Source organism: Syngnathus scovelli, chromosome 16 (assembly GCF_024217435.2).
Source record: "Syngnathus scovelli strain Florida chromosome 16, RoL_Ssco_1.2, whole genome shotgun sequence".
NCBI classification, from domain to species: domain Eukaryota; kingdom Metazoa; phylum Chordata; class Actinopteri; order Syngnathiformes; family Syngnathidae; genus Syngnathus; species Syngnathus scovelli.
This window is the reverse complement of record NC_090862.1, coordinates 8,242,507-8,266,160: the sequence shown is the minus strand read 5'-3', so window position 1 is coordinate 8,266,160 and position 23,654 is coordinate 8,242,507. Positions and strand designations below refer to the sequence as shown.

At 47.7% G+C, this 23,654-nt stretch overlaps 1 protein-coding gene across 3 annotated transcripts; it reads left to right on the top strand.

The window, feature by feature from the left end:
• The first annotated feature begins 665 nt into the window (after positions 1–665).
• Positions 666–23,454, top strand: syt3 (synaptotagmin III). Of its 3 annotated transcripts, none has more exons than XM_049745355.2 (13): positions 666–2,375; positions 12,588–12,712; positions 12,875–13,177; positions 14,646–15,041; positions 15,452–15,560; positions 15,885–16,061; positions 17,756–17,882; positions 19,023–19,241; positions 20,098–20,218; positions 20,573–20,744; positions 20,827–20,956; positions 21,040–21,136; positions 21,495–23,454. In XM_049745355.2, the coding sequence occupies exons 3-12, from the start codon at positions 13,027–13,029 to the stop codon at positions 21,130–21,132; spliced, it is 1,695 nt and encodes a 564-aa protein (XP_049601312.1). In that variant the 5' UTR covers positions 666–2,375; positions 12,588–12,712; positions 12,875–13,026; the 3' UTR covers positions 21,133–21,136; positions 21,495–23,454. The 3 variants fall into 3 exon arrangements, with proteins under 3 accessions (XP_049601312.1, XP_049601313.1, XP_049601311.1); XM_049745356.2 differs by lacking the exon at positions 666–2,375 and adding an exon at positions 8,622–8,933 and having other exon boundaries at positions 23,071–23,454; XM_049745354.2 differs by lacking the exon at positions 666–2,375 and adding an exon at positions 8,623–8,933.
• The last annotated feature ends 200 nt before the right edge of the window (positions 23,455–23,654 follow it).

Below are 23,654 nucleotides of genomic sequence, written 5' to 3'. Positions count from 1 at the left end.
CTTCCGTGATCTTATGTACAGCATTTTGCAACAATTGCACTTGTGTTTTTAAAGTGCCCTATAAATAAAGTTGAGTCTTTGAGTCGCCTCACTCTTGATAATAAAGCCTCCGTGCCTGTCAGGTTGAGTGCTTCCTGGATGCGAGCTGCACTCAAGGAGCTGTGATGATGAAGCGTCCTAGTGAACAAAATGAATAAAAGGTCTTGTGACACCTTGAAAACAATTGTTTAAGTGCACCGTTTCATGGCAGCCAAGTGGCGAGTGGATGAAGACGTCACCTCAATTATTTTGTTTGCGGGAACGTTCACGAGGCCTGACAAGCATAGTTGACGACCGGAGTGCGTGTTTTTCTTTTTGTCTGCCAGCAACGACTTTGCTGGCCTCTTGGCCTCCGTCCACTGAAGCCTTTATATTGTATTAATGTCAATGTCTTTACTTTTTGTCTATGCTATACTCTTTTAGAAAGACCTACGGACAGGTTGCTTCTCTAATGGAGGGGCACAGTATAGCATTGGGGGGAAAAAAAGGCTGTGTTTTGTTGCGTTGCTTACTACGACAGAAATTACCGTATGGTGGTCCTGATGGGACAAACTCAAGTAAGCATCATCCAGCAGAGGGCGCTATGAGATCAACAGCCTCAGTGAGGCGGCGAGCCGGCATCTTGCCGACGGGGCGGCAGGCTGCCTGACGGCCTAATGGGAAAATGTCTTTATTCCCTCATCTCTCACGCACCGACTGCACGGAACTTTGCGTCGTCATGGCGACGGTGAGCTACCGAGGCGGCGCCGTAATTAAGAGAGCAGCAGAGCTCGCTGGGGTGACTCCTTACATTCGCAGTAAGTCAATGAAGGTGTGTGTGTGTGTTTTGTGTGTGTGCGTGTGTGTGAATGCTGCATGTAACATATATGATGATGCGCCTATAATGTGTGTGTGTGTGTAGGGGATATTAGTCCTCTTTTGAGTTATGAAAGACTGCAACTTTTATACTGCTACATGTCACATGTAGGTAATTACACACACTGAGACACAAACCTGCATAAACACAAAAACACACACGTGCACACTATCATACTGTGACGATCCAACACACACACACACGCGCACACACACACACACACACACACACACACACGCACGCACGCACGCATGCACATACCATTGTTAGTGTAAGCCTGCTGCCCTTTTGTTAATATGACTAATTAACTTACAATTTGGCATTTGTGGCACCCACCCACACACCTTGGTCCTCTGGGGTGGGTTGTGCTGCACCCTTGTGACACTCGCTCTTTGTGCCTTATTTGTGGTCGTCCGCAGGGATCTGTCCCTGGTTGCGGTGCATTCAAGTGAAGGAAATTTGTGTGGGATATTTTTGTGTTCAGCAGGTGGACATGTGGTAGCAATCTTTTTTTTTTTTCTGGACAGCTTTCTTGTTCCTGGTTGTTGATGTTGTTCTCATTGCAGTTTGCCGCTTTTCTTGTTCTTGTCAACCTGACTCGTGCCCTCGCTGCTCCTCTGGGGTTCACATTGGTGATGGTAGTGTTGTTCTCCGGCCCGCTGGACTTTTTCTTGCCTCGGGTGTGAATTTCCACAGAGATGACGTTCAAGAGTCCCATTCTGGAGCCAGGCAATGTGCCCATACCTCAGCAAGGTGGCGGGATGTTGGGGAACTCTTTAGTGTGACAAGTCTGTGTGTGCGCGTGTTTGTGTGTGTGTGTATATGTATACTGTATATTGTTGGAGAATCTGTTTGTGTCTGTTAGCGTTAGAGTGTGAACGTGTTTGTGTGGGTGTTTGCGTAGGAGTCTGTGTATGCGTGTATGGTGTGTAGGTTTGTGTGCCTGTAGAAATGTGTGTGTGTGTTGAGGTAAAAGAGTGCAAGTGTGTGTGTTAAAATGTTAGTGTGTGTGTGTGTGTGTGTGTGTGTGTGCGCGTGTGTGTGTGTGTGTGTGTGTGTAGGATAGGTAGCTAGATGTCTGCACGCGTGTGTGTTTGCATTCTCCAATACAGCTCTCAAGGGGTTCAGCAGTCAAGCAGGACAAATTAACCCTTTGTTGTTGTTTTCACTGCCACAGCCTGAGGTGCACATACAAGCACGCTCACACACACACACACACACACACACGCACACACACACACACACACACACACACACACACACACACACACACACACACGCGTTGTGGCCAGGTTGGGACCCGGCGGGCCGCTGAAGCGCACCGGGATGCGTGATGACTGCGGCGTTCCAGGTGAGGGAACGTGTTTGCTGCTCTGCTGTCAAGCACAGGAAACATCACAGCTCAAGAAAACAAACAGGCACAATGCAAGTGGTGCGCAAAGCTCCAGCAAGGCCAAGCGGATACGATTACTTCGTGCAGGTAACGCACCAACTGCACACGTCTCATTTTAAAAGTCCTCTGTTAGTGTCTTCAATCATGAAAAACGAATTTAGCATTGTGAACAAGTCAAAATGTAGAAATTAGAATATTATGATGATGGGGAAAGGGAGGGGAGGTGGCTACTGGCAGCGAGAAGGTTAACCGACACTTGAGCATCCGGCAGCCAGATGGTCGTGCAGCGCGCCTATTAGAGCAACACACACACACACACTCACACACTTACACACACACACACACACACACAACACTTACACACACACACACACAAAGCGTTGCTACATCAGCATGGCGTCGTGTTAACAACGCTGAGCACCATTCCCAAGTCGTTTACATCCTTTTCATTTCCTGGTCTCAGTCTGATGCTCACAGCTAACTGGCTGCCATTGTATGGCGCCTCGTTAGCCGCACCCAACCAATCGTGTGACACCTTGCCGTCATGTTTGCGGCAGGGACATATGTCCAAAAAGCGTTCAAGATGTACAATAACACAGCCCCCTCCCCCCCCATCCGTTTTTTCATGAGCCGGGCCTTCTTGGAGCCCCCCAATACCCCCTGAAACTTCCCCACAACCTCCCATCTCAATTTAATGTGTTTGGGAAAACCTTAAATGCTCCCTCAAGGCAAAGTGCTTTGCTGGCGTGGCCCAATGATTCAAACGCCAGAAAAGTGCAGCCGGCTTTTCCAAAGCGCTCGTTTGACCGTGTCACTGCATGATGACAACAACAAGCAGATGAATTACAGCAATAACACCAAGCAGTAACAAGCGCACCAGGAAAAAGAACAGGAACAAGAAGATGAGAGACAGAAGTAGGTAAATCAGCAGCAGCAATAACAACATCAGAAAAAGGAAAAAGAACATCAGACACCAGAACCCCAGGAACACGAACAACAGGAAGACAACAGTCACAAACAAGAACGTCACCAACAAAGAGTAGAAGAACAATAACGGGAAGTTGGACAGTAGTGAATGCAACAAGCACAAGAACAGCAGCAAAAGCTACTTAAACAAGAGAAACACATGCAACTGGAACAAGAACACTGAAAGCAACAGCAAGAACATGAGCACCGACGTCAAGAAAGGCAGCCAAAAGGAGTAGCAGGCGGCAGCTACCGGAAGAACAATAACACAGAAGCAGTCACAGGCACGTGATTTACACATGAGGAACAGGCCCCGCGGGATGAGATTGGTCTCCCGGCTCGCACAGAGACAAACGATGACACGAGGCCAACGCGTGAAAAATATTGCGTCACGGAAGGCAAACGTGTGCGTATAAAGTAGCCGCTAACTCGCTAACGCTAAATCTTTCACGACCCCTTCTAAGCCCAAAAAAAGGTCTTCCGACCTCGCGTTATAAAACAAAGCATTTGGATGGCAGATGCTGGTGAAGTTGTCTTGGTGAAGCAGCATGTGGCTCAACAAACAAAAGTGTTTGTTGTCATGTTGGATAAATATTTTCCCTTGACTGTTTTACCGTCCAAAAATATTGCATTCTGTAGATCTGCGTTCTGCTTTCTTTCAAGGAATACATTCGAAAGACCCCCCCACTCCCCCGGCAGACATAAGTGGGGAGTAAAAAGAAATAAAAAGTGAGTGACGGGTGACGGGGGAGTCGCGACAGACGCGCTGAAGCGAACGGAAGCAGTGGGCGATCAGAGAGAGGGATGGTTGTCACGGCAACGGGCGATCACGAGCAAAAAAAGACGTACGGGAGAGGCGGCGGCAGACATGACGTGCTGACGCCAGAAAAGGGGATCGTGTCAGGTGGGAGGGTGGAGGTTGCGGTGGGGGAGAGGCGGGGCCGGGCCGGGGGGGGGGCTCTTAAGAGACGAGAGACCTCGGCCAGCCAAGTGTACTTAAAGCCTTTTGCTGGCTCAGGAGTTCTTCACTGTCAGGGATCCATAAAAGTGGAAGGCAGGCAGCAAGGGGTTAGTCAAGGTCAAAACCAGTTCAAAAGATGAACAAGACAAACAAAAGGATTGGTCGCAGTCACAGTGCTACTTGCCAGACTGTGAGACGAGACATTCGGTTTATTGATATCATGGTATTGTTGTGCTGATATGTGTGTCATAATATGAGCGGTATCGTGATGCTAAGCATTTTGTGATATTCATGGTAACATGCATGAAGTTGCGAACTATGTTGTAATATCAGAATGTAGTTGATTTGCTAAATGATTGAGGGTTTGACTCTGAACCGTGCGTGATGAACTTGTTTTTACACTTGTCTGTCTGTTTGTTTATTTGGTAAAAGCGTCACGATGGAACGGATTATTTCGACAAGGCTGGTTAGCCATGGTGGCTATTAATCATTTGGAGACCTTTAGCGTGCTGACGCTACCTAAGCGCTAACAGTTGTTATAAAGGTCAACAGTCTTTTACTTTTAACTGGTGTTGCCATGGTGACAGATGGTCTACAGTTGCTGTCCAATATGTTTACCTGCGACTAACTTCCCTGTTTGAGTGACACTTGCGGCATCATATGACTGTACTCGTCATTGTGCAATATTACCGGTATCGTGATACAAGGTGGGCCGCACGCTAGCTATGTTGTAATACTAGCTGTGTAATTGCTAGCCATTAGCATTATCCTAACATATACTGACAAGAGCAGGCGGAGCAGACGGATGGACATGGTTATTGATGATGATGATGATGTTGTCATCCATCTGTCTGGGAGTGACAGACCGACGGCACGCTATTATGTCAATGCTGGCTGCTAATTGACTTTCGGAACGACTCCTGAAGTTGATGTACTTCCATTATCTCACATGAACAGCAGCGGCTTCCACTTCTTACAGCATTGTTTTTTTGCATTTTTGGTGGGGGGGTGTGGGGCGTATAATTACCCACCGGTGGAAAGTTTGCAGAGAGAAGATGAAGTAGACCTAATAACAGACTTAATAACTTTCTATGCATGCCTCCTCTTCCTGCATCTTGTATTACCATGTTGGCATGAATATAAGACGACCCTGATTATAAGACGACCCCCTCTTTTTCAAGACTCAAGTTTGAAAAAAGACTTTTTGAACACCAAATTTAATTTTTATTCAGAAAATAATTACAGTACATCTGAAACAAATGATTATAACAATATTTTTTTGAGAAAAAGCATGTTATTTTGCCTCATTCAAATCATGCAAAAACTGTCTATCACATCTTAATATCTGAACATTTAAATATGTAAACTAAAGTGAAATCACATTTGTAAATGAATGGCTTCTGGTTTTTGAAATGTAAATAAACCAATCTACTGTGATAAAATGACAAAATTGCAATAACTGCATTAACCATCAAAGTGAAGTCTAACTGTAACTGCAGTCTTGAAACAAATCTGAATAAGGAAGAACATTGCAATAAAATAATGCCAACTGGTTTAAACTTGAGAGTAGCTGAGCTGTCTCTCTTTTTTCCTCGTGACATGGGTTGTCTTTGGCCTGGGGAGTTAAGTTCAGCATTCACTTTAAAGATATCTGGTGCCATCTATTGTTGTGAATGGGTATAATGTCTAGACCCCGAATGTATGACGACTCACACTTTTTCAGTCTTATTTCAGCGCAAAAAACACCATCTTATATTCGGACCAATACGGTAATAGTAAAGTTTTCCCAAAAGAGTGGAGCCTGTTAAAGCAACAAATGTAACCATTCTCTGATACGAGCTGCTCTGTAATATTAGCGCTATCACGATACTTGGTGTTTCGTGATACTCACAATATGACATGGGATTGCAAGACTATTGTTATTTAGCTTTACTTTTTTAGAGCAGATTAGTTTTTCTTGAAGTGCTGGTACCCCGGCAGTTGTTTGCAAAAGAGTACAAACGAGGCTCCTAGGTTGGTTGTTGCCTCTTCCCCCCCCCCCCCTCTTTCTATGCTCACAATTCCATTATCTGACTCCCCGTGGTCTTCATCATCAGCAGTCTCCTCTTCCTCTCCTGCTGTCTCTGTTGAGTTTCTCAGTGTGTGTTGTGACAAGTGGTGTAGGTCACCGTTTAGCCACAATTAGCACACAATCATGGCCCTACACTTCAGTGGTGCAAAAACAGCATAAGGCAAAAAAAAAAAAATACGAACATGATTGATAAATTCCTATGTCTTTTTTGAGACATTTTGCGGCTCTGCAGGATGCTACCGAGTCAAATCGGTTGCCAGCGCCGCCGGTGCTCACTGGCAACCCACGCTCTGGTACTGCTGGGCTGGCTGCAACCACCACTTCCTCTTTATGTCGTGACTGACGGGTCGCCGAGTCTACCTGACAGCTCGTTAGCGAGGAGGTGGACGTCAGTCATCAGGCCCAAAAAAATGAAAGGCGATGCTGAGACGATAGCCATTCTCAGTGGTTGCTTTATTAGCCTGCACGTGTTACGATAGTTTTCCCTTTTGCTTGTCAGAAACAGAGCAGGTGTACCTAATCCAGTGTCCATCGCGTGCAGTGAGGAGTTGTCCGTGTTCAACACGCATTGTCGCCATCATGGCATGTCGCATGCATGCAAGGATGGCGGCAGAGGGGCGTCTTGAGGGGGCAAACGTGCCACTTTTCTGCCGCTTACATAACCACAGAGCAGGCTGGCGCCGGGCCCAAACCCTTCGGGTAGACTTCGGGTCCCCTCTCTGCAGGGACGCTGCCCCCTCCCCCCAACCGTCTAATCACTTTGTCTGATAACTCTGATGAGATTTCTCCTGATGGATGCCGTATGTTACGGAGACGGACATCTCGCTGACATTCCAATTACATTTTCCTCACAGCCTGATCAACAAATCAAATCAGATTCTCTCCAGGAAAACAGACGCAACGGCGCCGTGCGAGGGCAACGCCGTTTTGGAAAACAAACGCGCTGGCCGAGCCTCGTTAGCCTCGGTGAGATGTTAGCAGCTTCAATGAAATAAGCAACGACAACCTGTGCAGCTTTTTCATTTTGGCTTCACTTTTTCGTGATCAACATGTGTGCTGGATTCGGAAACATTTGGTGAGGTTTCCAGTCTAAACAGTATCGTGATACCAGTTGTATCGTGAAACTCCCAATATATCAATGTCATAGTGCGTGCATATTGGTTCCAATTGTATTGTGATACTGGCTATATCATGATAGTAGCTGTGTCGTAATACTTGGCATAACGTTGTTCTATACAGGCTAGGAATATTCATATTGATTGCATCAGGGTACGAGCAGCATCGTCACCCTACTTGTATCGTAATACTCGTCGTATTGTGTCACTAGCACGTAGCATTGACGAATGAAGTGTACCTTTATATAGCTGTATCATGAATCTGGCTGTATTATAGTACTGGCGGTATCATAATACTTGGTATTTCATGCTACCAGCTATACAGTGAACTTGTATCATGATACTTGTTGTATTGTGATATTAGTAAGTATAGTTGTATACTGGGGTATCATAGTCTTAATTGTATTGTGATGCCATAGGTTTCCCGAGACCAGCTGTATCCTGTTACCCGTGTATCATGGTACTAGTTGTATTGTCATACTAGCTATATCGTGCTACAAAAAGCTTGAAAGTGGGCAGTTTATCGAGCAATTTACCGGCACAACTGCATTATGATGATACAGCTGTATCGACCTAACAGTGTCGTGACACCAGCTGCATAGTGGCACTTGTAATTCCAGTAACTATACTGGAACCACACACACACGCGCGCGCACACACACACACACACACAAACACACACACACACACATACGCACACACACACACACACACACACACACACACACACACACACACAGCCCTCCACATCGCCGCCGCCACCACCATCAGCACATCTCCAGGGACCCATCCAGCAGCAGCAGCAGTAGCAGCAGCACTATTGTTACTATAATTATGACCTAATCACAGCTGTAATAGCACAGATATCATGCTATACGTAGGTAACGCATACACACACACGCGCACACACACACACGCGCGCGCGCACACACACACACGCACACACACGCACGCACACACACACACACACACACACACGCTCACACGTCCCCTCTGGGCTGCAAGGGGCCATTACCCTCCATACACACGCACACACAGGCGCACACACACATGCACACACAGTAACACCTCTCATACATCAGTGTGTCTTTAGTAGAGAGAGTGAGAGAGAGAGAGAGAGAGAGAGAGAGAGAGAGAGAGAGAGAGTATGAGAGAGAAAGAGAGAGAGAGAGAGAGAGAGAGAGAGAGAGAGAGAGAGAGAGAGAGAGAGAGAGAGAGAGAGAGGCAGGGAATTAGTATTCCGAGCACAGGGCGGGAAGCTGGGAGCGAGCATCCAGCAAGGAAGGAGGAGGACGAGGAGGAGGAGGGTTAGGAATATTAGAGCGAACAGGAGGGTTGCCATCATTTGCTCCATTTCTCTCCGACGTCGTCAGCGCATCCCGGCGCGTCCGCGAGAGGAAGAGGAAGAAAGGGAAAGAGGTGGGAGGGGGAAAAAACACGCTGGGAATGCTTGCATTTGTCGCTGTCCCCCTCCACTTGCGTTTTTACCTGACGTGACGGCAGCAAGTGGCGAGATTCGTGCACGTTCCACGGTAGGCAAGCGCGCACTCTCACACGCCTATATCCCGTGACGTGCGCGCGCACATCAATGTCTTATGTGTAGCGCGCACGGCGTTCATGTTGCTTTTTTTAGCGGGGGTGCGGGGGTGGGGCATGTACTGTAGACGCTATAACTTTGTATTTGAAAAAAAGGGCCGGCAGCAGCAGACGTTCTCGGATGACGCGCGCGCACGATAACCTGGTGTGTGTGTGTGCGCCCGCGCGTCCGTCAAGCATCTCCTCTCCCTTGCTTGCAGTTCTCGCGGGGCCACGCCCCTTTACCTTGACCACCGAATGTGATTCATGCAAATTGCAGGCGTGGTGCATGCGTGAGCGCGTCCACCGAGGCTGCAAAAAAAAGGGTTTCTGTTCCAGCAGAACATGGCAGCGTGTGTGTGTAGCATCTACCCTCAACGTGTTTACTGTACGTACAAAGAGATACAGGACCTAGAGCAGGCTGCTAGGTCTCAGCTAATCTCACCGTAAATCCCGCCCATCATGGCACAAAAACGGCGTCCAGACCGTAAGACGGCAGGTGATGTCAAAGTCGTGACCTCTAGTTCTGATTGTGAAATCGGCCCATTTGTGAACCAGGAAAAAAAAAGCACAGAAGGAAGGCGGAGCAGACAGGAGCAATCGAAAGCAGAAACATCTCATTAGGCATAACCGATGGATTAGCGGGGGAGATAAATGAGCCAAAGTGTGCTCGTTAAGTCGCCTGAGTCCTTAAAAATAAATAATTGAAGTGGTCCGCGCTTTGTCAATAAAGTCGTGTGGTGAAGCTTTGTAAACAAGAAGCTGTACGTATGGCGTATCGTTGTCAACAAAGAGGCCGCGAAGGTGATTGAAGGCAGACGCTATTGATCCATATCATTCCTCGCTGGAACAACATGGTTTTTTTCAGTGTGCATGCCATCGCCGCTTTGTTTGGCTCTAATGTCTCGCACTGTCCCAATGTCAGCATTCCCAAACCAAACCGTCTCCATTCCGCTCAGCTGTGGGATATGTTTGAAATGTGTGGCGCTCAGAGTTCAAAGCAAACATGGCGCGTCGTCATTTTGCTGTTCTGCTGCCAACGGAACTGAAGTGAAATGCTTTTTGAATCCAGGTTGTTTTGTGAAGCACATTGAGTTACCTTGTGTATAAAATGCACTACGTAAATAAAGCCGCTGAGGCTTTGCTTTATCTTCACTCTGAAAAATAATCCCTGCTAAATGTTTTGCTTGCCTTAAATTTTGTATTCATCTTGATCGGAATCGACAAGTAAGGGAATGCTGTCGTCCCTTTTGTCACCCTCACTCCTAATTCTTCAATTGTACTGCTTATCTGAAAAGGGGATTCCAAAATCCCTCATAAACATGCTTGGATTGGGATTTTTGGTAAATCTGAAACTGACTACCCAAGTAAGGATTAAGCAAGAATTCCATGACCTTTATTTTCCCTCTCGCCCTTTTCCCACCATTCAAAGTCAAAGTCAAAGTCAGCTTTATTGTCAATTTCTTCACATGCCAAAGACACACAAAGAAACCGAAATTTCGTTCCCCCCTATCCCACGGTGACAAGACATGGCTCACAACAGACAAACAAGTAACAAGTATAACAAAAGCGTGCTGAATAAATAATGAATAAATAACACAACAATAAATAAATAAATAAGATTTATTCCCACATTCCCAAATGTGATTCAATGACTCCGTCACTCTCAAAATAATCCCTATCTAAATTTGCTGCTAGGGTTGGGATTTCTTATTTGTCATCACTCTCAAAAGAAATCCCGGAGTCAGGAATTCCAGCATACTTGTCTTTTCTCCTGTCAGACGTGCTCTTAATCCAGTCATTTTCAAATCCAGTCAAGGTGTAAAGAAAGACACAGTAGCAATAATCCCACATCTCAAAGCGAGGGGATTCCGTCGTTTTCCCTTTTCCCAAATAATGCCAAGGTGCGTTATTCACACCGGATTAAAATATTTGACATGGCCACCGTTTTGCAAATAATCCCTCACAAACCTTCGACGTGGGTCGAGATTTGTTTTTGGTCTTTCTCTGAGTCTCTGTGCAAGGGAAACCTACCTTTCCCAGCCCTTTTCAAATCCACCCAACAGCGATTCTAAAATCCCGTTGCTCGGTTAATAATCCCTCTTCAACCTCGCAATGTGTTGTTTATCGGGATCTCCGAGCAACGGAATCCCCTCGTCTACATCATCAATCCCAACAGCTGTACTCTTAATCCAGTTATTCCAAAACACAGTCAGGCTATACAAAGGAATATTATATATTGGTGTTTTTGTTGTTGTTTCACTTGTTTGCTTGTTTGCAATTTACAGCTCAAGTAGTTTGGGAAATTTTACTTAGCAAAGAGAAGTGAAGCGAGCCGGAGCGTAATCTGAAATTTAGGTCGTTCTCTCTGCACTTTGCGCTCCATTGATGTCAAAGTAGCTTTTATGGACTTCTCCGCCCAGCTGTGTTGTGGGAATTCCAGTCCACTGCTGGGAATGGTGCAACATAAACAGCTCATCGCTTTTACGGCCTCTCGAATTGACAAAGTAATGGCAGACGTTCAAAAAAAAAACCGAGCCGCAGCTCGTTAATGATTAATTGGAAGTTGTCGGTTGAATTTTTAGCTCGGCCGCCTTCCTTTCCGTCCGTTGTCTTTTAATCTGACCGCCTATCATCCCCCGCCACTTTCCTGTCGTGCTCCATAATGAGAAGCCGACCTTGTCTGGTGGCACAGCGGCGACAGGGCGGCCCGCTGAGAATATCGATCCTGAGCGGCTCGCCAGTCACTGGAGCGTCTGCGGGAGGTTTTGTGTTGCCGCGAGTACTCAAAAGGCTCCGTTATCGCACAGTCAGGGAAACGTTGCGCTTTCATGACTTAGTTGCCTAGCCCTTTTAGCGATAACTGGACCTTTACAAACTCAGAGCGTACCAAACTTGCAAGATGACATCTTTGGATGTCAACAATGTCTTTGGCCGCTTGCCGTCCACCCCCAGGCCGTCGGCCTCTTGGCTGCCAGACAGCCATTGCTCATCGTGAGACGTCCTCGTTTAAAAGTCACTCAGACAGATTTACTGGAGCGGGGCTGCATGTTAGCAATATTGGATCTGCTTGTTGTTCCCCCAATTTTGGATTCCAGCGCACGCTGTCACGGCCAGATAAATAGACTTAAGTGCTTCTCCCTGAAATGGACAGACTATCGTGACGCGACAGTCTGCGACCATTCGAAGCTGGCGAGACCGGGTTCATCCGCTTCATTCTCGCCAAGTGCGGCTGATTGATAGATTGACTGGCGCATTGATGAGGACTCTGGCCGCCAGCTGCCGCTCAAAATGATAAACTACCCCCCCAAAACGGCATCTGGCAACGCAGGGATCGATAATCCCGGTTCGCTCGAATGCGCTTGGAGAAGTCGCTCCTCAAGATGACCTCCCGCCGCTTTTTGCCTTTGATTCATTCGTGTGCCTAGTAACGAGTCTTCGGTTATCCCCGGAGGCCTTCAGACTGTGAGAGTTTTATGCTCTGACCTGCTTTTTTGACAGAACAAGTTCAAAAACCAAAGTTTTCCAGGAGCTAATTAGCATGCTTCTTAATGTGCTGGCATTGGAAACTTTGAGACTTTGATTGGTTTCTTTTATTGGTGCGCTTTCAGGTGATGTCAGGCAGCTTGGAGAGTACTTCCAGGAAGTCGGTGCTGATTGGCTGATTGGTTTCAGCCCAAGGACTAAGAAGCAAGCCGCTTGTTTCGCTCTTTAGCAACGTGACAACATGCTAAAGGTTACACGCACGCACGCACACACAAACACACACACACACACACACACACACACACACACACACACACACACACACACACACACACACACACGCACACACACACACCATTAACACACATAACCAGACATTCCGGTGCCTTTGCTGTCAAATTGTTTTTTCCAGTCCAAGTGAGTCGGCGGGCTCGGTCACTCCTTGATGGGTCCGTCATTCTGGTCCGCGTGATCCGGCCCCGACGTTCTTGGGCCGAGCCTCGTCTCTCGGGTGCTGCGCTGTGACTGGCCGAGTGCGGGCCGGAGTGCAATGCGGATTGGAGGATGTCGGGCGACTGGGATGAAGACTTGTGCAAGAAAGCGCTGATGCTGGTGGAGGAGCTTTGCTTCAACTCGCCTCATGGGCACAGCCAGAGCGAACTTTGCCAGGAGTTCAGCTACCTGATCAGTGGACGCAACAGACAGCAGGACGCAGGTAACGAATCTGGACCCAAACATACTATTTGAAATATTCATGGGTTTTACGGGCCCCCGAAGAGTCTCACTACGAGAGCTCTGACTGTTAGTGCCGATGGACTCGTCGCCAAACGCTCTGATGTTGATTAGCGCTGCCGCTGCTGTGTAGATTAGCCCGGATCGGTCTCCGCCTCGGGAGATTTGCAGAGAAAATGTCACAGCGCGACCTGAGGCCGTTTTGTGTCTGTGAGGTGGCAAAAAGGATTTGTAAGCAGAGCGGCAAGCTTGGTTTTTGACTTTTTGTCATGGCTAATTATTTTTGTCTTGTGACTGGCTGATTGTGAGACAATTTAAAGCGCTTCAGCTTGGTTTTTGACTTTTTGTTATCGCTAATTGTTTTTGTCTTGTGAGTGCTTATTGTGAGACAATTTAAAGCGCTTCGGTGCATCCATTTACCATTTGATTTGTTTGTTACTTTTGTCTTTGGTTTTGTTTGTTATTTTCTTGTCATATTTGTCTTGAATGATATTTTGCCTTCTTTTTAAGGCAAATGCCTTTGAATTTTTTAAATTATGTTTTTGTTATTTTGGACTTTGATTTTTTTTCTCTTTGGTGAATCCTCTCAATATTTTTGTTCGTGGCCATTGATTTTATGATTGCTTTTGTCTGAGATTTCATTCTAGATTCTTGTTTTGGTTCTCACTATGTTGCCATTTCCATACAGGTTATTTGTGCTGGTGTCTTTTTTTTCTCCTTAAATGTAGCATCAAAGCGTTACCAACACTTCTCGGCTTCTACTTCCCTTTTGCTTTTTTTTTTTTTTAATACCCGCTCTCTTCTTCCTCTCTTTTTCCCTCCCCCAATCAATACTTGAACCTTTCTCATCGTCCTCGCCGGGCTCGGCCGTAAATCACCGCCGGCTTGTTTTCTCCCGCCTCTCCTTCACACGTGCTCGTTTTCATCGACTTCCTCGGGACAAATAAAAAGCAGGAGCAGGAGCGGACGCGTTGGGGTGAAACCGTCTCCGTCCGTCTATTATTGTCCCCAGAGGCTTTCTGAATATTTCCCCCGATCTAAACAAGGCTAGTCCAATATGAAAAAGCCTCCCCCCCCCCCCCCCCCCCGTCTTCTCAGTAATATTGCTGAGGAACAAGTGCTGATTAATGACATACACAGACTGATGAATAATTCACACGAGGCAGGCAGGCAGGCAGAGGGCATCATGGGAAAAGCGCCAGCAAGCAGCCAGTGTTTTCCAGATGCTTTTCACAATTCCGCTGCTGAGTGATTGAACGTCTTGGCCCAAGAAACGATGACCTTGAGAAAGGAACACTTTTTATTTGATAACTTCAGGCCAGAATTGTGTGGTATTGTTTTTTTTGCGACGGGGGCCTCAGTAAATGTGGAGGGAATTATAAAGCCTGCCAAAGCTACATGTTGTTTGTTTTCTAGCTAGCTATCAGTTTGTCAATGGTTTGCGTTTGCAGAGATTTCGGTGAGCCTGCTGTCGGTGATTGTGACGTTCTGCGGCATCGTGCTGCTGTCGGTGTCGCTCTTTGTGTCGTGGAAGCTGTGCTGGCTGCCATGGCGGGACAAGGAGGGCGGCGGCCTGAGCCTGACCTCGGGGCTTCTGCCGGGGAGCGCCGGGGTGGGCGGCGCCCCCGGTTCCTCTTTCCTGCCGCCGCTGCTGCAGCGCAAGGAGGGCCAGTCGTCGTCGTCGCTCTACCCCTCGCTCGGCCAGCAGGGGCAGCACCACCCGCACTTCTCTGACCTAGTGGGGCTGGAGAGAGGCGATGGTGGCGGCGGCGGCGGCCTGGTGGGCGGCCCTCATGAGACACAGGAGCACTCCTACCTGGACATGGACTCCTACCCCAACAACGCCGGTGAGACCTGCTTTTAATTACACAAACGGTATTCACATTCATCCGTCGATCATCTGAGAAAATATATTTTTTAGGGTTTCTATATTTTTGCAAAAAAATGCAAAGAAAAAGCAAAACAGCCTTGTATGTTGAGTGAGCAGTTCCTAATGAATTGCCCTGCGAGTGTATGGTACACTGCTATATAAAGTGCGTGTGCGTATGTGCTATAAATAGCCTGCACTGCACTTCCGTCTCCAGTCTTGCAAGGGGGGGCGGGCGATGCCTGCTTGGGCTGGCCCCCCATAGAATATGACCGATTGGAACATTTTGGTGTCTCCATGGCGACGGCTCCTGTTTATCATTTTGTGTCCTTTACAAAATCTGCATGTAAAGCAGCTTTTCTTCTTGTTTTGTTTTATTATTGGGTTCAGGGACGCTGAAGCTGAGCCAAACGTCTCCGGACGTGCCCAACTCGGAAGGTGGTGCACACCCCCATAAAGATCTGCCCAACGCCGTCTCCCAGCAGCAGGTCAACGCCCGGTCAGTTCGCCTCCACTTTCCCCCCATAACCCGAAAAAAATGACCAACTCTGTTTTAATGAAATATGTTTTTGTTGTTGGAAATAAATATGACTTTATTCTTGCAGAATTACAAAGTTCCTCTTGGGGGGGAAAATATGAAGGTGTTGAGTTGAATCATCAAATTAATTTGCTCGCCTTTTAAAAGCCTGACGGCACTTAAACACATATTTAGTTTTTATTAGAGCAGGCTTGAGAAATACTTTACAATTAGGCCGAATTGTTAAAAAAGGTCACACTAATCATCACTTGATACTCAGTTGTGTGCGTGTGTGCGTGCGTTCAGGCCCAAGCCAATGACTCACCAGCTGTCCAGTCCCGACTTCCACGGCGAGGAGAAGGAGCAGGTGACCAGCATCGGCCAGATCAAACCCGAGCTGTACCGGCCCAAAGGTGACCAGGGTGACGGCAAGCAGGGCGAAGCCTGCGGCAAGATCAGCTTCCTGCTGCGTTACGCCTTCAAGTGAGTTCGCACACACACACACCATCGAAGTTGGTGGGAAGCTGCTGAGTCAGCGTCTGCACTGAGCCTTATTGACTTCGCTGGCCGCCACCTTCAAAACTGCCTGAAATCCTCCCAAAACGTCTCCAATGTTATTTTCACCTCCAGCAACCTTTTTGCAGCTCACAATGCTGCTGTACTCTCACTGGAAGTGACATTAGGGACACTTAACCTGTACAATCTAAGTGCTGTCTAATTTTCTTGTTAGAACTGAATTCAATGAAAGGGTGAGGGTCTGTGATTCTTCAGTGACTGATCAGCTTTCTTGACAATATTTTTAAAGCTTGAAAAACAAATACATTGCTCCAGTGGCGAGGGCACCACTTGGCGTTCCTCCCTGACAAGCTATCGGCTTTTCCCGCATGGCCCATGTGTCGGGTTTTAATGGGCTTGCCGATTGAATCTTTGTTCCCGTAGGAACACGAGGAAGATTGACTCTGTTGTTGTGATGCCGACAGGGTCTGTCGGTGTTATCGCGCGTTAGCAACATGCTATCACACAAACGCACGCGCGTGCCGCTTTGGCTGCTGTAATGAGCCTCCAGAGTGTGGAGCATTATATCATAAATCATCCTGCACTGGCCCTCCTAAATGGGCCATATGAATGCTTTTCATCATGTGGCCATCCCGCTGCCTGGCTAATTCCCGCCATGCGTGTTTGCGTTGCTATGTGTGTGCGTGTGTTGTTGCGCTTTCATGCGTCTCAGCATTTATAATTCATGTGCCGCCTTTTAGTTTTCTGACCATCAGCAGTTTGCAGCGCCGTCGCAATGCTTCAACGTGTCGCCGTCGCCGCCAGCTAGCTAGCGCTGCGAAAAAAAACAAAACGTCAAGAATGCGAGCTCGTTTTTAAAAAACGCCCACTTTGTCAGTGGCAGTGCATTACGCTGAGAAGACTTTTCAGTAGCTTGCGGGCTCTCCTCCAGTGTGGAAGTTCTCCAAAATATGAGTCACGGCTTTGTCACAGTGTGCTATAAAACTATAATAAATATTTATTTATAGGTCTTGGCTTGTTTTCCTAACCCACTCAGCGGATACCTGTGGTTTTCGAGATGATTGGCTTTCTCTACCCAAGGTTGGGTTAATTATGTTGACCCAGGAGAAGATTGGATTTGGCTGTGCGGAAAAACCGAAACCAGACGCCATTTTGGACAGCCATCTCCTGTCGATTCAATAAAATGAAATGAAACTGCAACAATGATGTGGAGCCTGGAGGTAGACAATCAAATGTGTCCAGGCTTTATTGACGCCATGGCCGTCATCTCCCTCTACGTTCGCGTGTAATTGCCTTAATGGAGGTGAACACGTGCGCATAACCCATTGGCCACTCGGTCGCCTTGTCGACCAGCTCGTGCAGCGCATTTGCGCCCGAAAGTTCACGTCGAGCGACTAATGAAGTGGCGACACGCCGACTAATAAGCGGAGGCGTCATTTAACGAGGTCTGATTAGTGTCCGCCTGCTAATTAAATACACCTCGTAGTGACACACATGCACGCATATGCGAGTTGTTGTGCTATTCTGGTCCAGCATTGCTCCAGAGACATCCGACCTCCCACCTTGTTTTTTGTGTACGCTGCCAGTCCAGGTGTGTGTGGGCCGAGCATGTCTGGCGCGTTGGCTTAAACAGGCACGTTTGTGTTCTGCATGTGTGTCAGCACTGAGCAGCTGGTGGTGAAGATCCTCAAGGCCTTGGATTTGCCCGCCAAGGATGCCAACGGCTTTTCCGACCCTTACGTCAAGATCTACCTGCTGCCTGACCGCAAGAAGAAGTTCCAGACTAAGGTAGGCTCACCCCGCCAAGGTTTGCTGCCTCAATGAGTGAAACAGGAGTGTTATGTCAACAAAGGTTGTCTCGTGTTGTCGCCCACTTGAGGTGAGGGAGGGTAATGGATTCAAAACAGGCAACTTTGTGATTTGAAATGTCGGTTATGTGTTGAAGCAACAGCGGAATGTGGGCCTCATTCAGCTCGCTGTCTCATTGCCGTCCGCTCCATCCGCTTCCTGTTAGCTCGCGCCACTAACAGGAGATGATGGGGCGTTAATAATAAGCGGGAGTGACAGATCCTCTCAGGTTGGATTTGAACGACTGAGCGAACATCGGAAACCGACGCATCCTTGTCGTCTGCGTTCATTCCGTCAATCGCTTCAATTCCCGCGCCGAATCCGAACACTGCACAAAAGGAGCGAGTCGATCCACTCGTTTTAGCAAACAGGAAATATGGCATTTTTAACCAAGGTTAATTGGATTCTCTGTCTCTGTCGGAAAACGGTAGAAAGTTAATTTGGTGCTTAAAGGTTACTCATCATTCTCAAGGACGTGCCAGTGAGAACGATTCCGCTATTAATCACGGGGCGCGCTGATCGTGTGAGGCCCTTTTTGTTCTCGACGCCTCCTGAAAAGTGCCCGTTGGTGGTCCGGAAATGGGGGAATGAAACGTGCGAAGCGTTAAGCGACCATGACGGGATAACAGCGGGAGAGGCGGCCAGATAAGAAACGAGAATCACTGAAGGTGTCACAGGAATTAATAGCTTCTCTAGAAACCAGGCAATTGTGCCAGTCCCCTGTGTGCGTGTGTGTGCGTGTGTGTGCTTGTGTGTGCGCGTGTGTACATGTGTTTGTGCGCGCGTGTGTGTGCGTGCTTGCATGCATGCGTGCGCACGTGTATACTATTTTTCATGCCTGAGGAGAGATAGTACACGGTTTAAGAGGGAGCAGACAGAGATGAAAGAGAGAACAATATGAGCAAAGACAACAACAACAGCATCAGCGACAGCTGCTGGTACCCGGTTGCGGGGAGAAACGAGAGCAGAAAAAAAGGACAAGAACACTTGTTGGAAAATGGTTGAGCAGCCAGGTGATAACGAACCTGAATAAGCGACGACAATAAACGAGTCTGTCGTGATTTACGTCTCTGGCTGCAGGTGCACCGAAAGACGCTGAACCCCGTCTTCAACGAGACGTTCCAGTTCGGTGTGCCTTTGAACGAGCTCCACTCCCGCAAGCTTCACTTCTCCGTCTACGACTTTGACCGCTTCTCCCGCCACGACCTGATTGGGCAGGTGGTGGTGGACAACCTGCTGGACTTCAGCGAGGGCAGCGGGGACAAACCCGTGTGGAGGGACATTGTGGAAGGCACGGCGGTGAGTTGCCACCACGAGTTACGTTTGAATCAACTCGGATCAAAAGGCAAGCAGACGAAACCCGATTCAATTGCTTTACGTAAACCTCATAATGTGGATCCGACTGGTCTTATTGACTGAACATAATCCTAAAAGAACTAACAAAGCCCTTAAAAACGTCCAAGATTTAAAAGGCCCTGCCTGACCACTTTGCGTTCACATTGAAACTAGAGTGAGACCGGATCCAACAACCAGTTCAGGTCCAAGCGCTGCTGACTCAAAGCGGCCTGATCAATAAAATCCCTTCATCAACAGCTCATCTTTTACATTCCGTCTTCTTGCTTCTTTTAAAAAGGCACATTTCACGTTCATGTATTGAGTATTGATCCGCGGTTGACGTGAAGTCGTTGAGCCCTCCGCCGTTCCCTGTAAAGTTATTTTGTATGAGCGGCGCGCATGCCGTCGTGCATCTGATTGGTCGACTGATCAACGACAGAAACGCGCAGCCTGCAAATGAAGAAAAGGACGGCCGAAGTCCATTACAAATGAAATATTCATCCGAGACGAATCACGGGCGTCTGATTTATGAAATAAGCGAAGTCTGGCGGAGGAAGTATCGATCCGAAAGGGATGCGAAGCGTGAAAAACACAAAAGAGCCGTCGCCTCTGGTTGGCAGCAACAGATTGGCATATGATTTATTTAGAGTGACACATCAGCCGCCTTCCTCCCAGCCTGGCAATCGTCGAGGAAAAAGTCTTTGGCGGAATGGCCGTCCCCACCAGACCCAATGGCTGGTACTGCATCGGACCTGGCTTGCCAGGCCACCTTGTCCACTGCTGCGGTCCTTTTGAGCTCCATTTTTCTCTGACTCCACAGGAGAAGGCTGACCTCGGGGAGCTCAACTTCTCGCTATGCTACCTGCCCACGGCCGGCCGACTCACGGCCACCGTCATCAAGGCCACCAACCTGAAGGCCATGGACCTGACTGGTTTCTCGGGTAAAAGAACTCATGTGAACCTGAACAAACGTGTTTTTGTCAAGCTAAAGGCCACTGTCGTTGATTGACAGCTGCTTTATTGTTGGTCACTCTGGGAGCAGCGACAGTGGCGGCGGCAGTAGTGTTAATATTATCAGCGTCGCCCTCCCGGAAGATGGCAACTGTTAGTGTCGGCGCGATTCCGAAACAGACGCTCGGGAAACATAGTGTGAAAAAATAGATGGCCGCGTGTGCGTTTCCCAGGATGCATAACAAAGCGCATCAACCTGCTGCTATTTATTCGCCGCTGCTCCCAGGGTGAGCTGGCATCAAGCGGTAATCTGGACTTATTCAAGGAATTGCTCTTCTCGCTAGACCCTTACGTGAAGGCATCCCTGATCTGCGACGGTCGTCGGTTGAAAAAGAGGAAGACGTCCATCAAGAAGAACACACTGAATCCGACCTACAATGAGGCGCTGGTCTTTGACATTCCCAACGAGAACATCGAGAGCGTGTCCATCGTCATCGCCGTGATGGACTACGACTGGTGAGCTCAGCTCGAAGCTGCCGGATATGCTCGGCACGAATATTCGTGACGGCTGTTTTTTGTTTGTTTGTGGTCTCGTCAGCATCGGTCACAATGAGGTGATCGGAATGTGCCGTGTCGGCAGCGATGCCGATGGCCCGGGGAGAGAGCATTGGACCGCCATGTTGGCCAATCCACGCAAGCCAATAGAGCACTGGCATCAGCTTGTGGAGGTAACATGCACATGTTTGGAGCTAAATGCTTCGCATGAACCCTCGCTGACTTTGGAATATTTTTTTTTTCCACATCTGGGCAGGAAAAAGCAATCGGTACGTTTGTGTCGACGAAGGGCGAAGCGTCCCCCTCCTCCAAGCCGCACATTGTGGTGGACAGTCCTCACTCCGATTAAGCAGGTCAGTTGTTTATTCATCTCTATTCTGTCTTTGTTTAAAGACTCGCCTCCTTTGTTGGCTTATTAGTTACGCAAGTCTGTACGACAAGTTTTCCTCAGGCTGCCTGTCGTCAGGCGGAATGCAAGAAGAAAAATGGGTCAAGTGTGTTAAAGCTGGAGTGTCGGTGAGGAGGTTGTCATGTTTGGGCTGTTTCAGGCGGAGGCATCTTGGGTGATAGAGTCCAAGTTTGTGTTGGGTTTTGGATCAGGACATTGACTCGAGTTCTCATTGAGCGCCTCAAAGCTTTTCCTCTCCACCACCCGAAACAACTGCCTGCTATCGGCGGCCTAATCCCTCTTCATTTCCTCTTTTTTCTCAGGCCACCGCCGTGTCTCCACCTCCAGACTTTTCCTTTTTCTCTCCTCTCATCTGTGAATACATCTTTTTCCATCAAAGAGAGACTCACAGATACACTCGACGTTTTGGCGCTTCCGCTCAATCTGTCGACGGGAAAAAGAAACACGATAACCACGCAGCAGCGGAGACAAACACACCAACTCACTGTCGGTTTGCCGTAGTTGATGTATCGTATTTGATCTCGGGAGGCGTGTGATGTGAAAAACTCTTGAAAAAAAATCATGAAAAATTCAAGCCATCTTCAAGGTCCTTGGAGCGGGACCAAAGCTCGTGTACAGACTCTGAGAGAAGAAGATTGACTGTCTCCCACAAGGTAGCGGCACCTGCCGGATTTACCGACGCTGACCCCTAGAAGAAGGAGGACCAAACACGGTCTTCAGTGATGTCAGAGGAGCCAGGACAGGACGGAGCGTAGCCTGAGCATGTTACCTTGTGTTCGTTGTCTTCACGCTTCCAGTCGTCCTTGTGGCTTGTTCTTTGACCATTCCCGGGACGGAGCGTCGTAATGTTTTGTACCAGGGATGTAAGGGACGTCCCCCCCCAAAAAACGCTCAGACTTTTCCTTGGCGGATGCATCCCAGAGAGAAAAGGACTTTTCTTTTGAGCTTTGGAATCATCTAGTCACACGTGGGACATGTCCATGTTGCGTTTATCCGTGTGTGTTTCCGTGTTTGTGGGTTTTGCATCTGTGTGTGAGTGTGTGTACGTATGCTTGTGTGTCCTAGTGACCTTCTGTGATCATTACCTCGTCCTCCTCCGACTCGGCCGCCTAAAAGTCCCGTCTTACATCATCATACGGAGCCATGTGGTTGTGCGAACACTCGCCGGAGGGCAAGACGCGGACGTTTACTCGGACATGACCAAAATCGGCTTTGAGTGTAGGTTAAAGCCAGAATTGGCCTCGGCTTTAGGTTGGGTTTGAAATAGGTCTGGCGGGGTGACATTTTCCCACATCAATTTTTGATAGGTTTGGGTGAGGGCTTCTGTGGACACTCAGAGTTTAGCTCTGTGTCCATCTGTCAGGAAAGGAGTCCTCCAAGGGGACGACGGGCACAGAGTGCTGGAGTGTTTTTCAGCAACAGGTCTTGAGGGATACTGTCAGAGTAAAAAGAAAGTATTGGGACACAGCTGTTAATGAAGTAGACCAGCCTGAAACTAAAATTCTTCTGCGTATTGGCGCTCTTTTCTCACCACATTGTCAAAGCCATGTGGCCTCGCACCCTCTTGCTCCTCCCGGTGTCGTGTAACGCTGTCGTGCTTCGCTGTTTAGTGTGCTGTGCGAAAACCCGGCTGACGGAAAAAAAAAAAAGTTTGGTTTTTGATTCATCTGGGACATGGAATGGATGTGAGTGTGAGTCATGAGTCGTTACGGATCATCGATCTGGCGGTCCCAAGGCTCCATGACGCGCCCCCTCTCGTTTCCTCTCGTCAGCTCATTTTGAGTCCACCTAACCGCCATGCTGCCACCTGATTTTTAACCGCCACCGCCTTCCTTGTCTGTCTTTTTCATGACTCATGTTTCCCTGTCCTCCATCTAGGTCCCCACCCTGGCTGTCTTGTGGTGATGTGAATGGTCGCGATGGAGGTCTGCATGCTTCTCAATTAACACAAATGATGTCAACTCGATGCAAAATGACATAAGCAACGCTCGGAGCTACAAAAAAAAAAAAAATTCAAATAAAATGATGAACTCATTACTAATACAACTAACGACCACGATGATGATACGCGGGGCAAATGTGTTTTTTCTCTGTGTCGGAATTAAGATGCGTATTTATTAATTGGGGTTATTTTTTAAATAAAAAAGGGTTTATTCATAATTATGTTTTTTTTGTTTGTTTTGTTTTTAAGCCGGGGCGCGATTGTTTCAGTCCGGGAAGAGTGAAGCGATGCTGTTGGAAATAAAAGCTATGTATCATGTAGACCGCTGGCGTCTATGGCTTCTTTCAACGCACATGTGCAATGTGATAACAAAGATTAAGAAACTATCAAACATGTCAAAAAGTGAAGAACATATTTTTATTGCATTTTTCCTCTTTGTTTTATGGTATTTTTATCTTATTTTCTGTAATTTCTGTGACTTTTAAAAAATATTTTTGTATGTTATATAAAATGCTTTTGT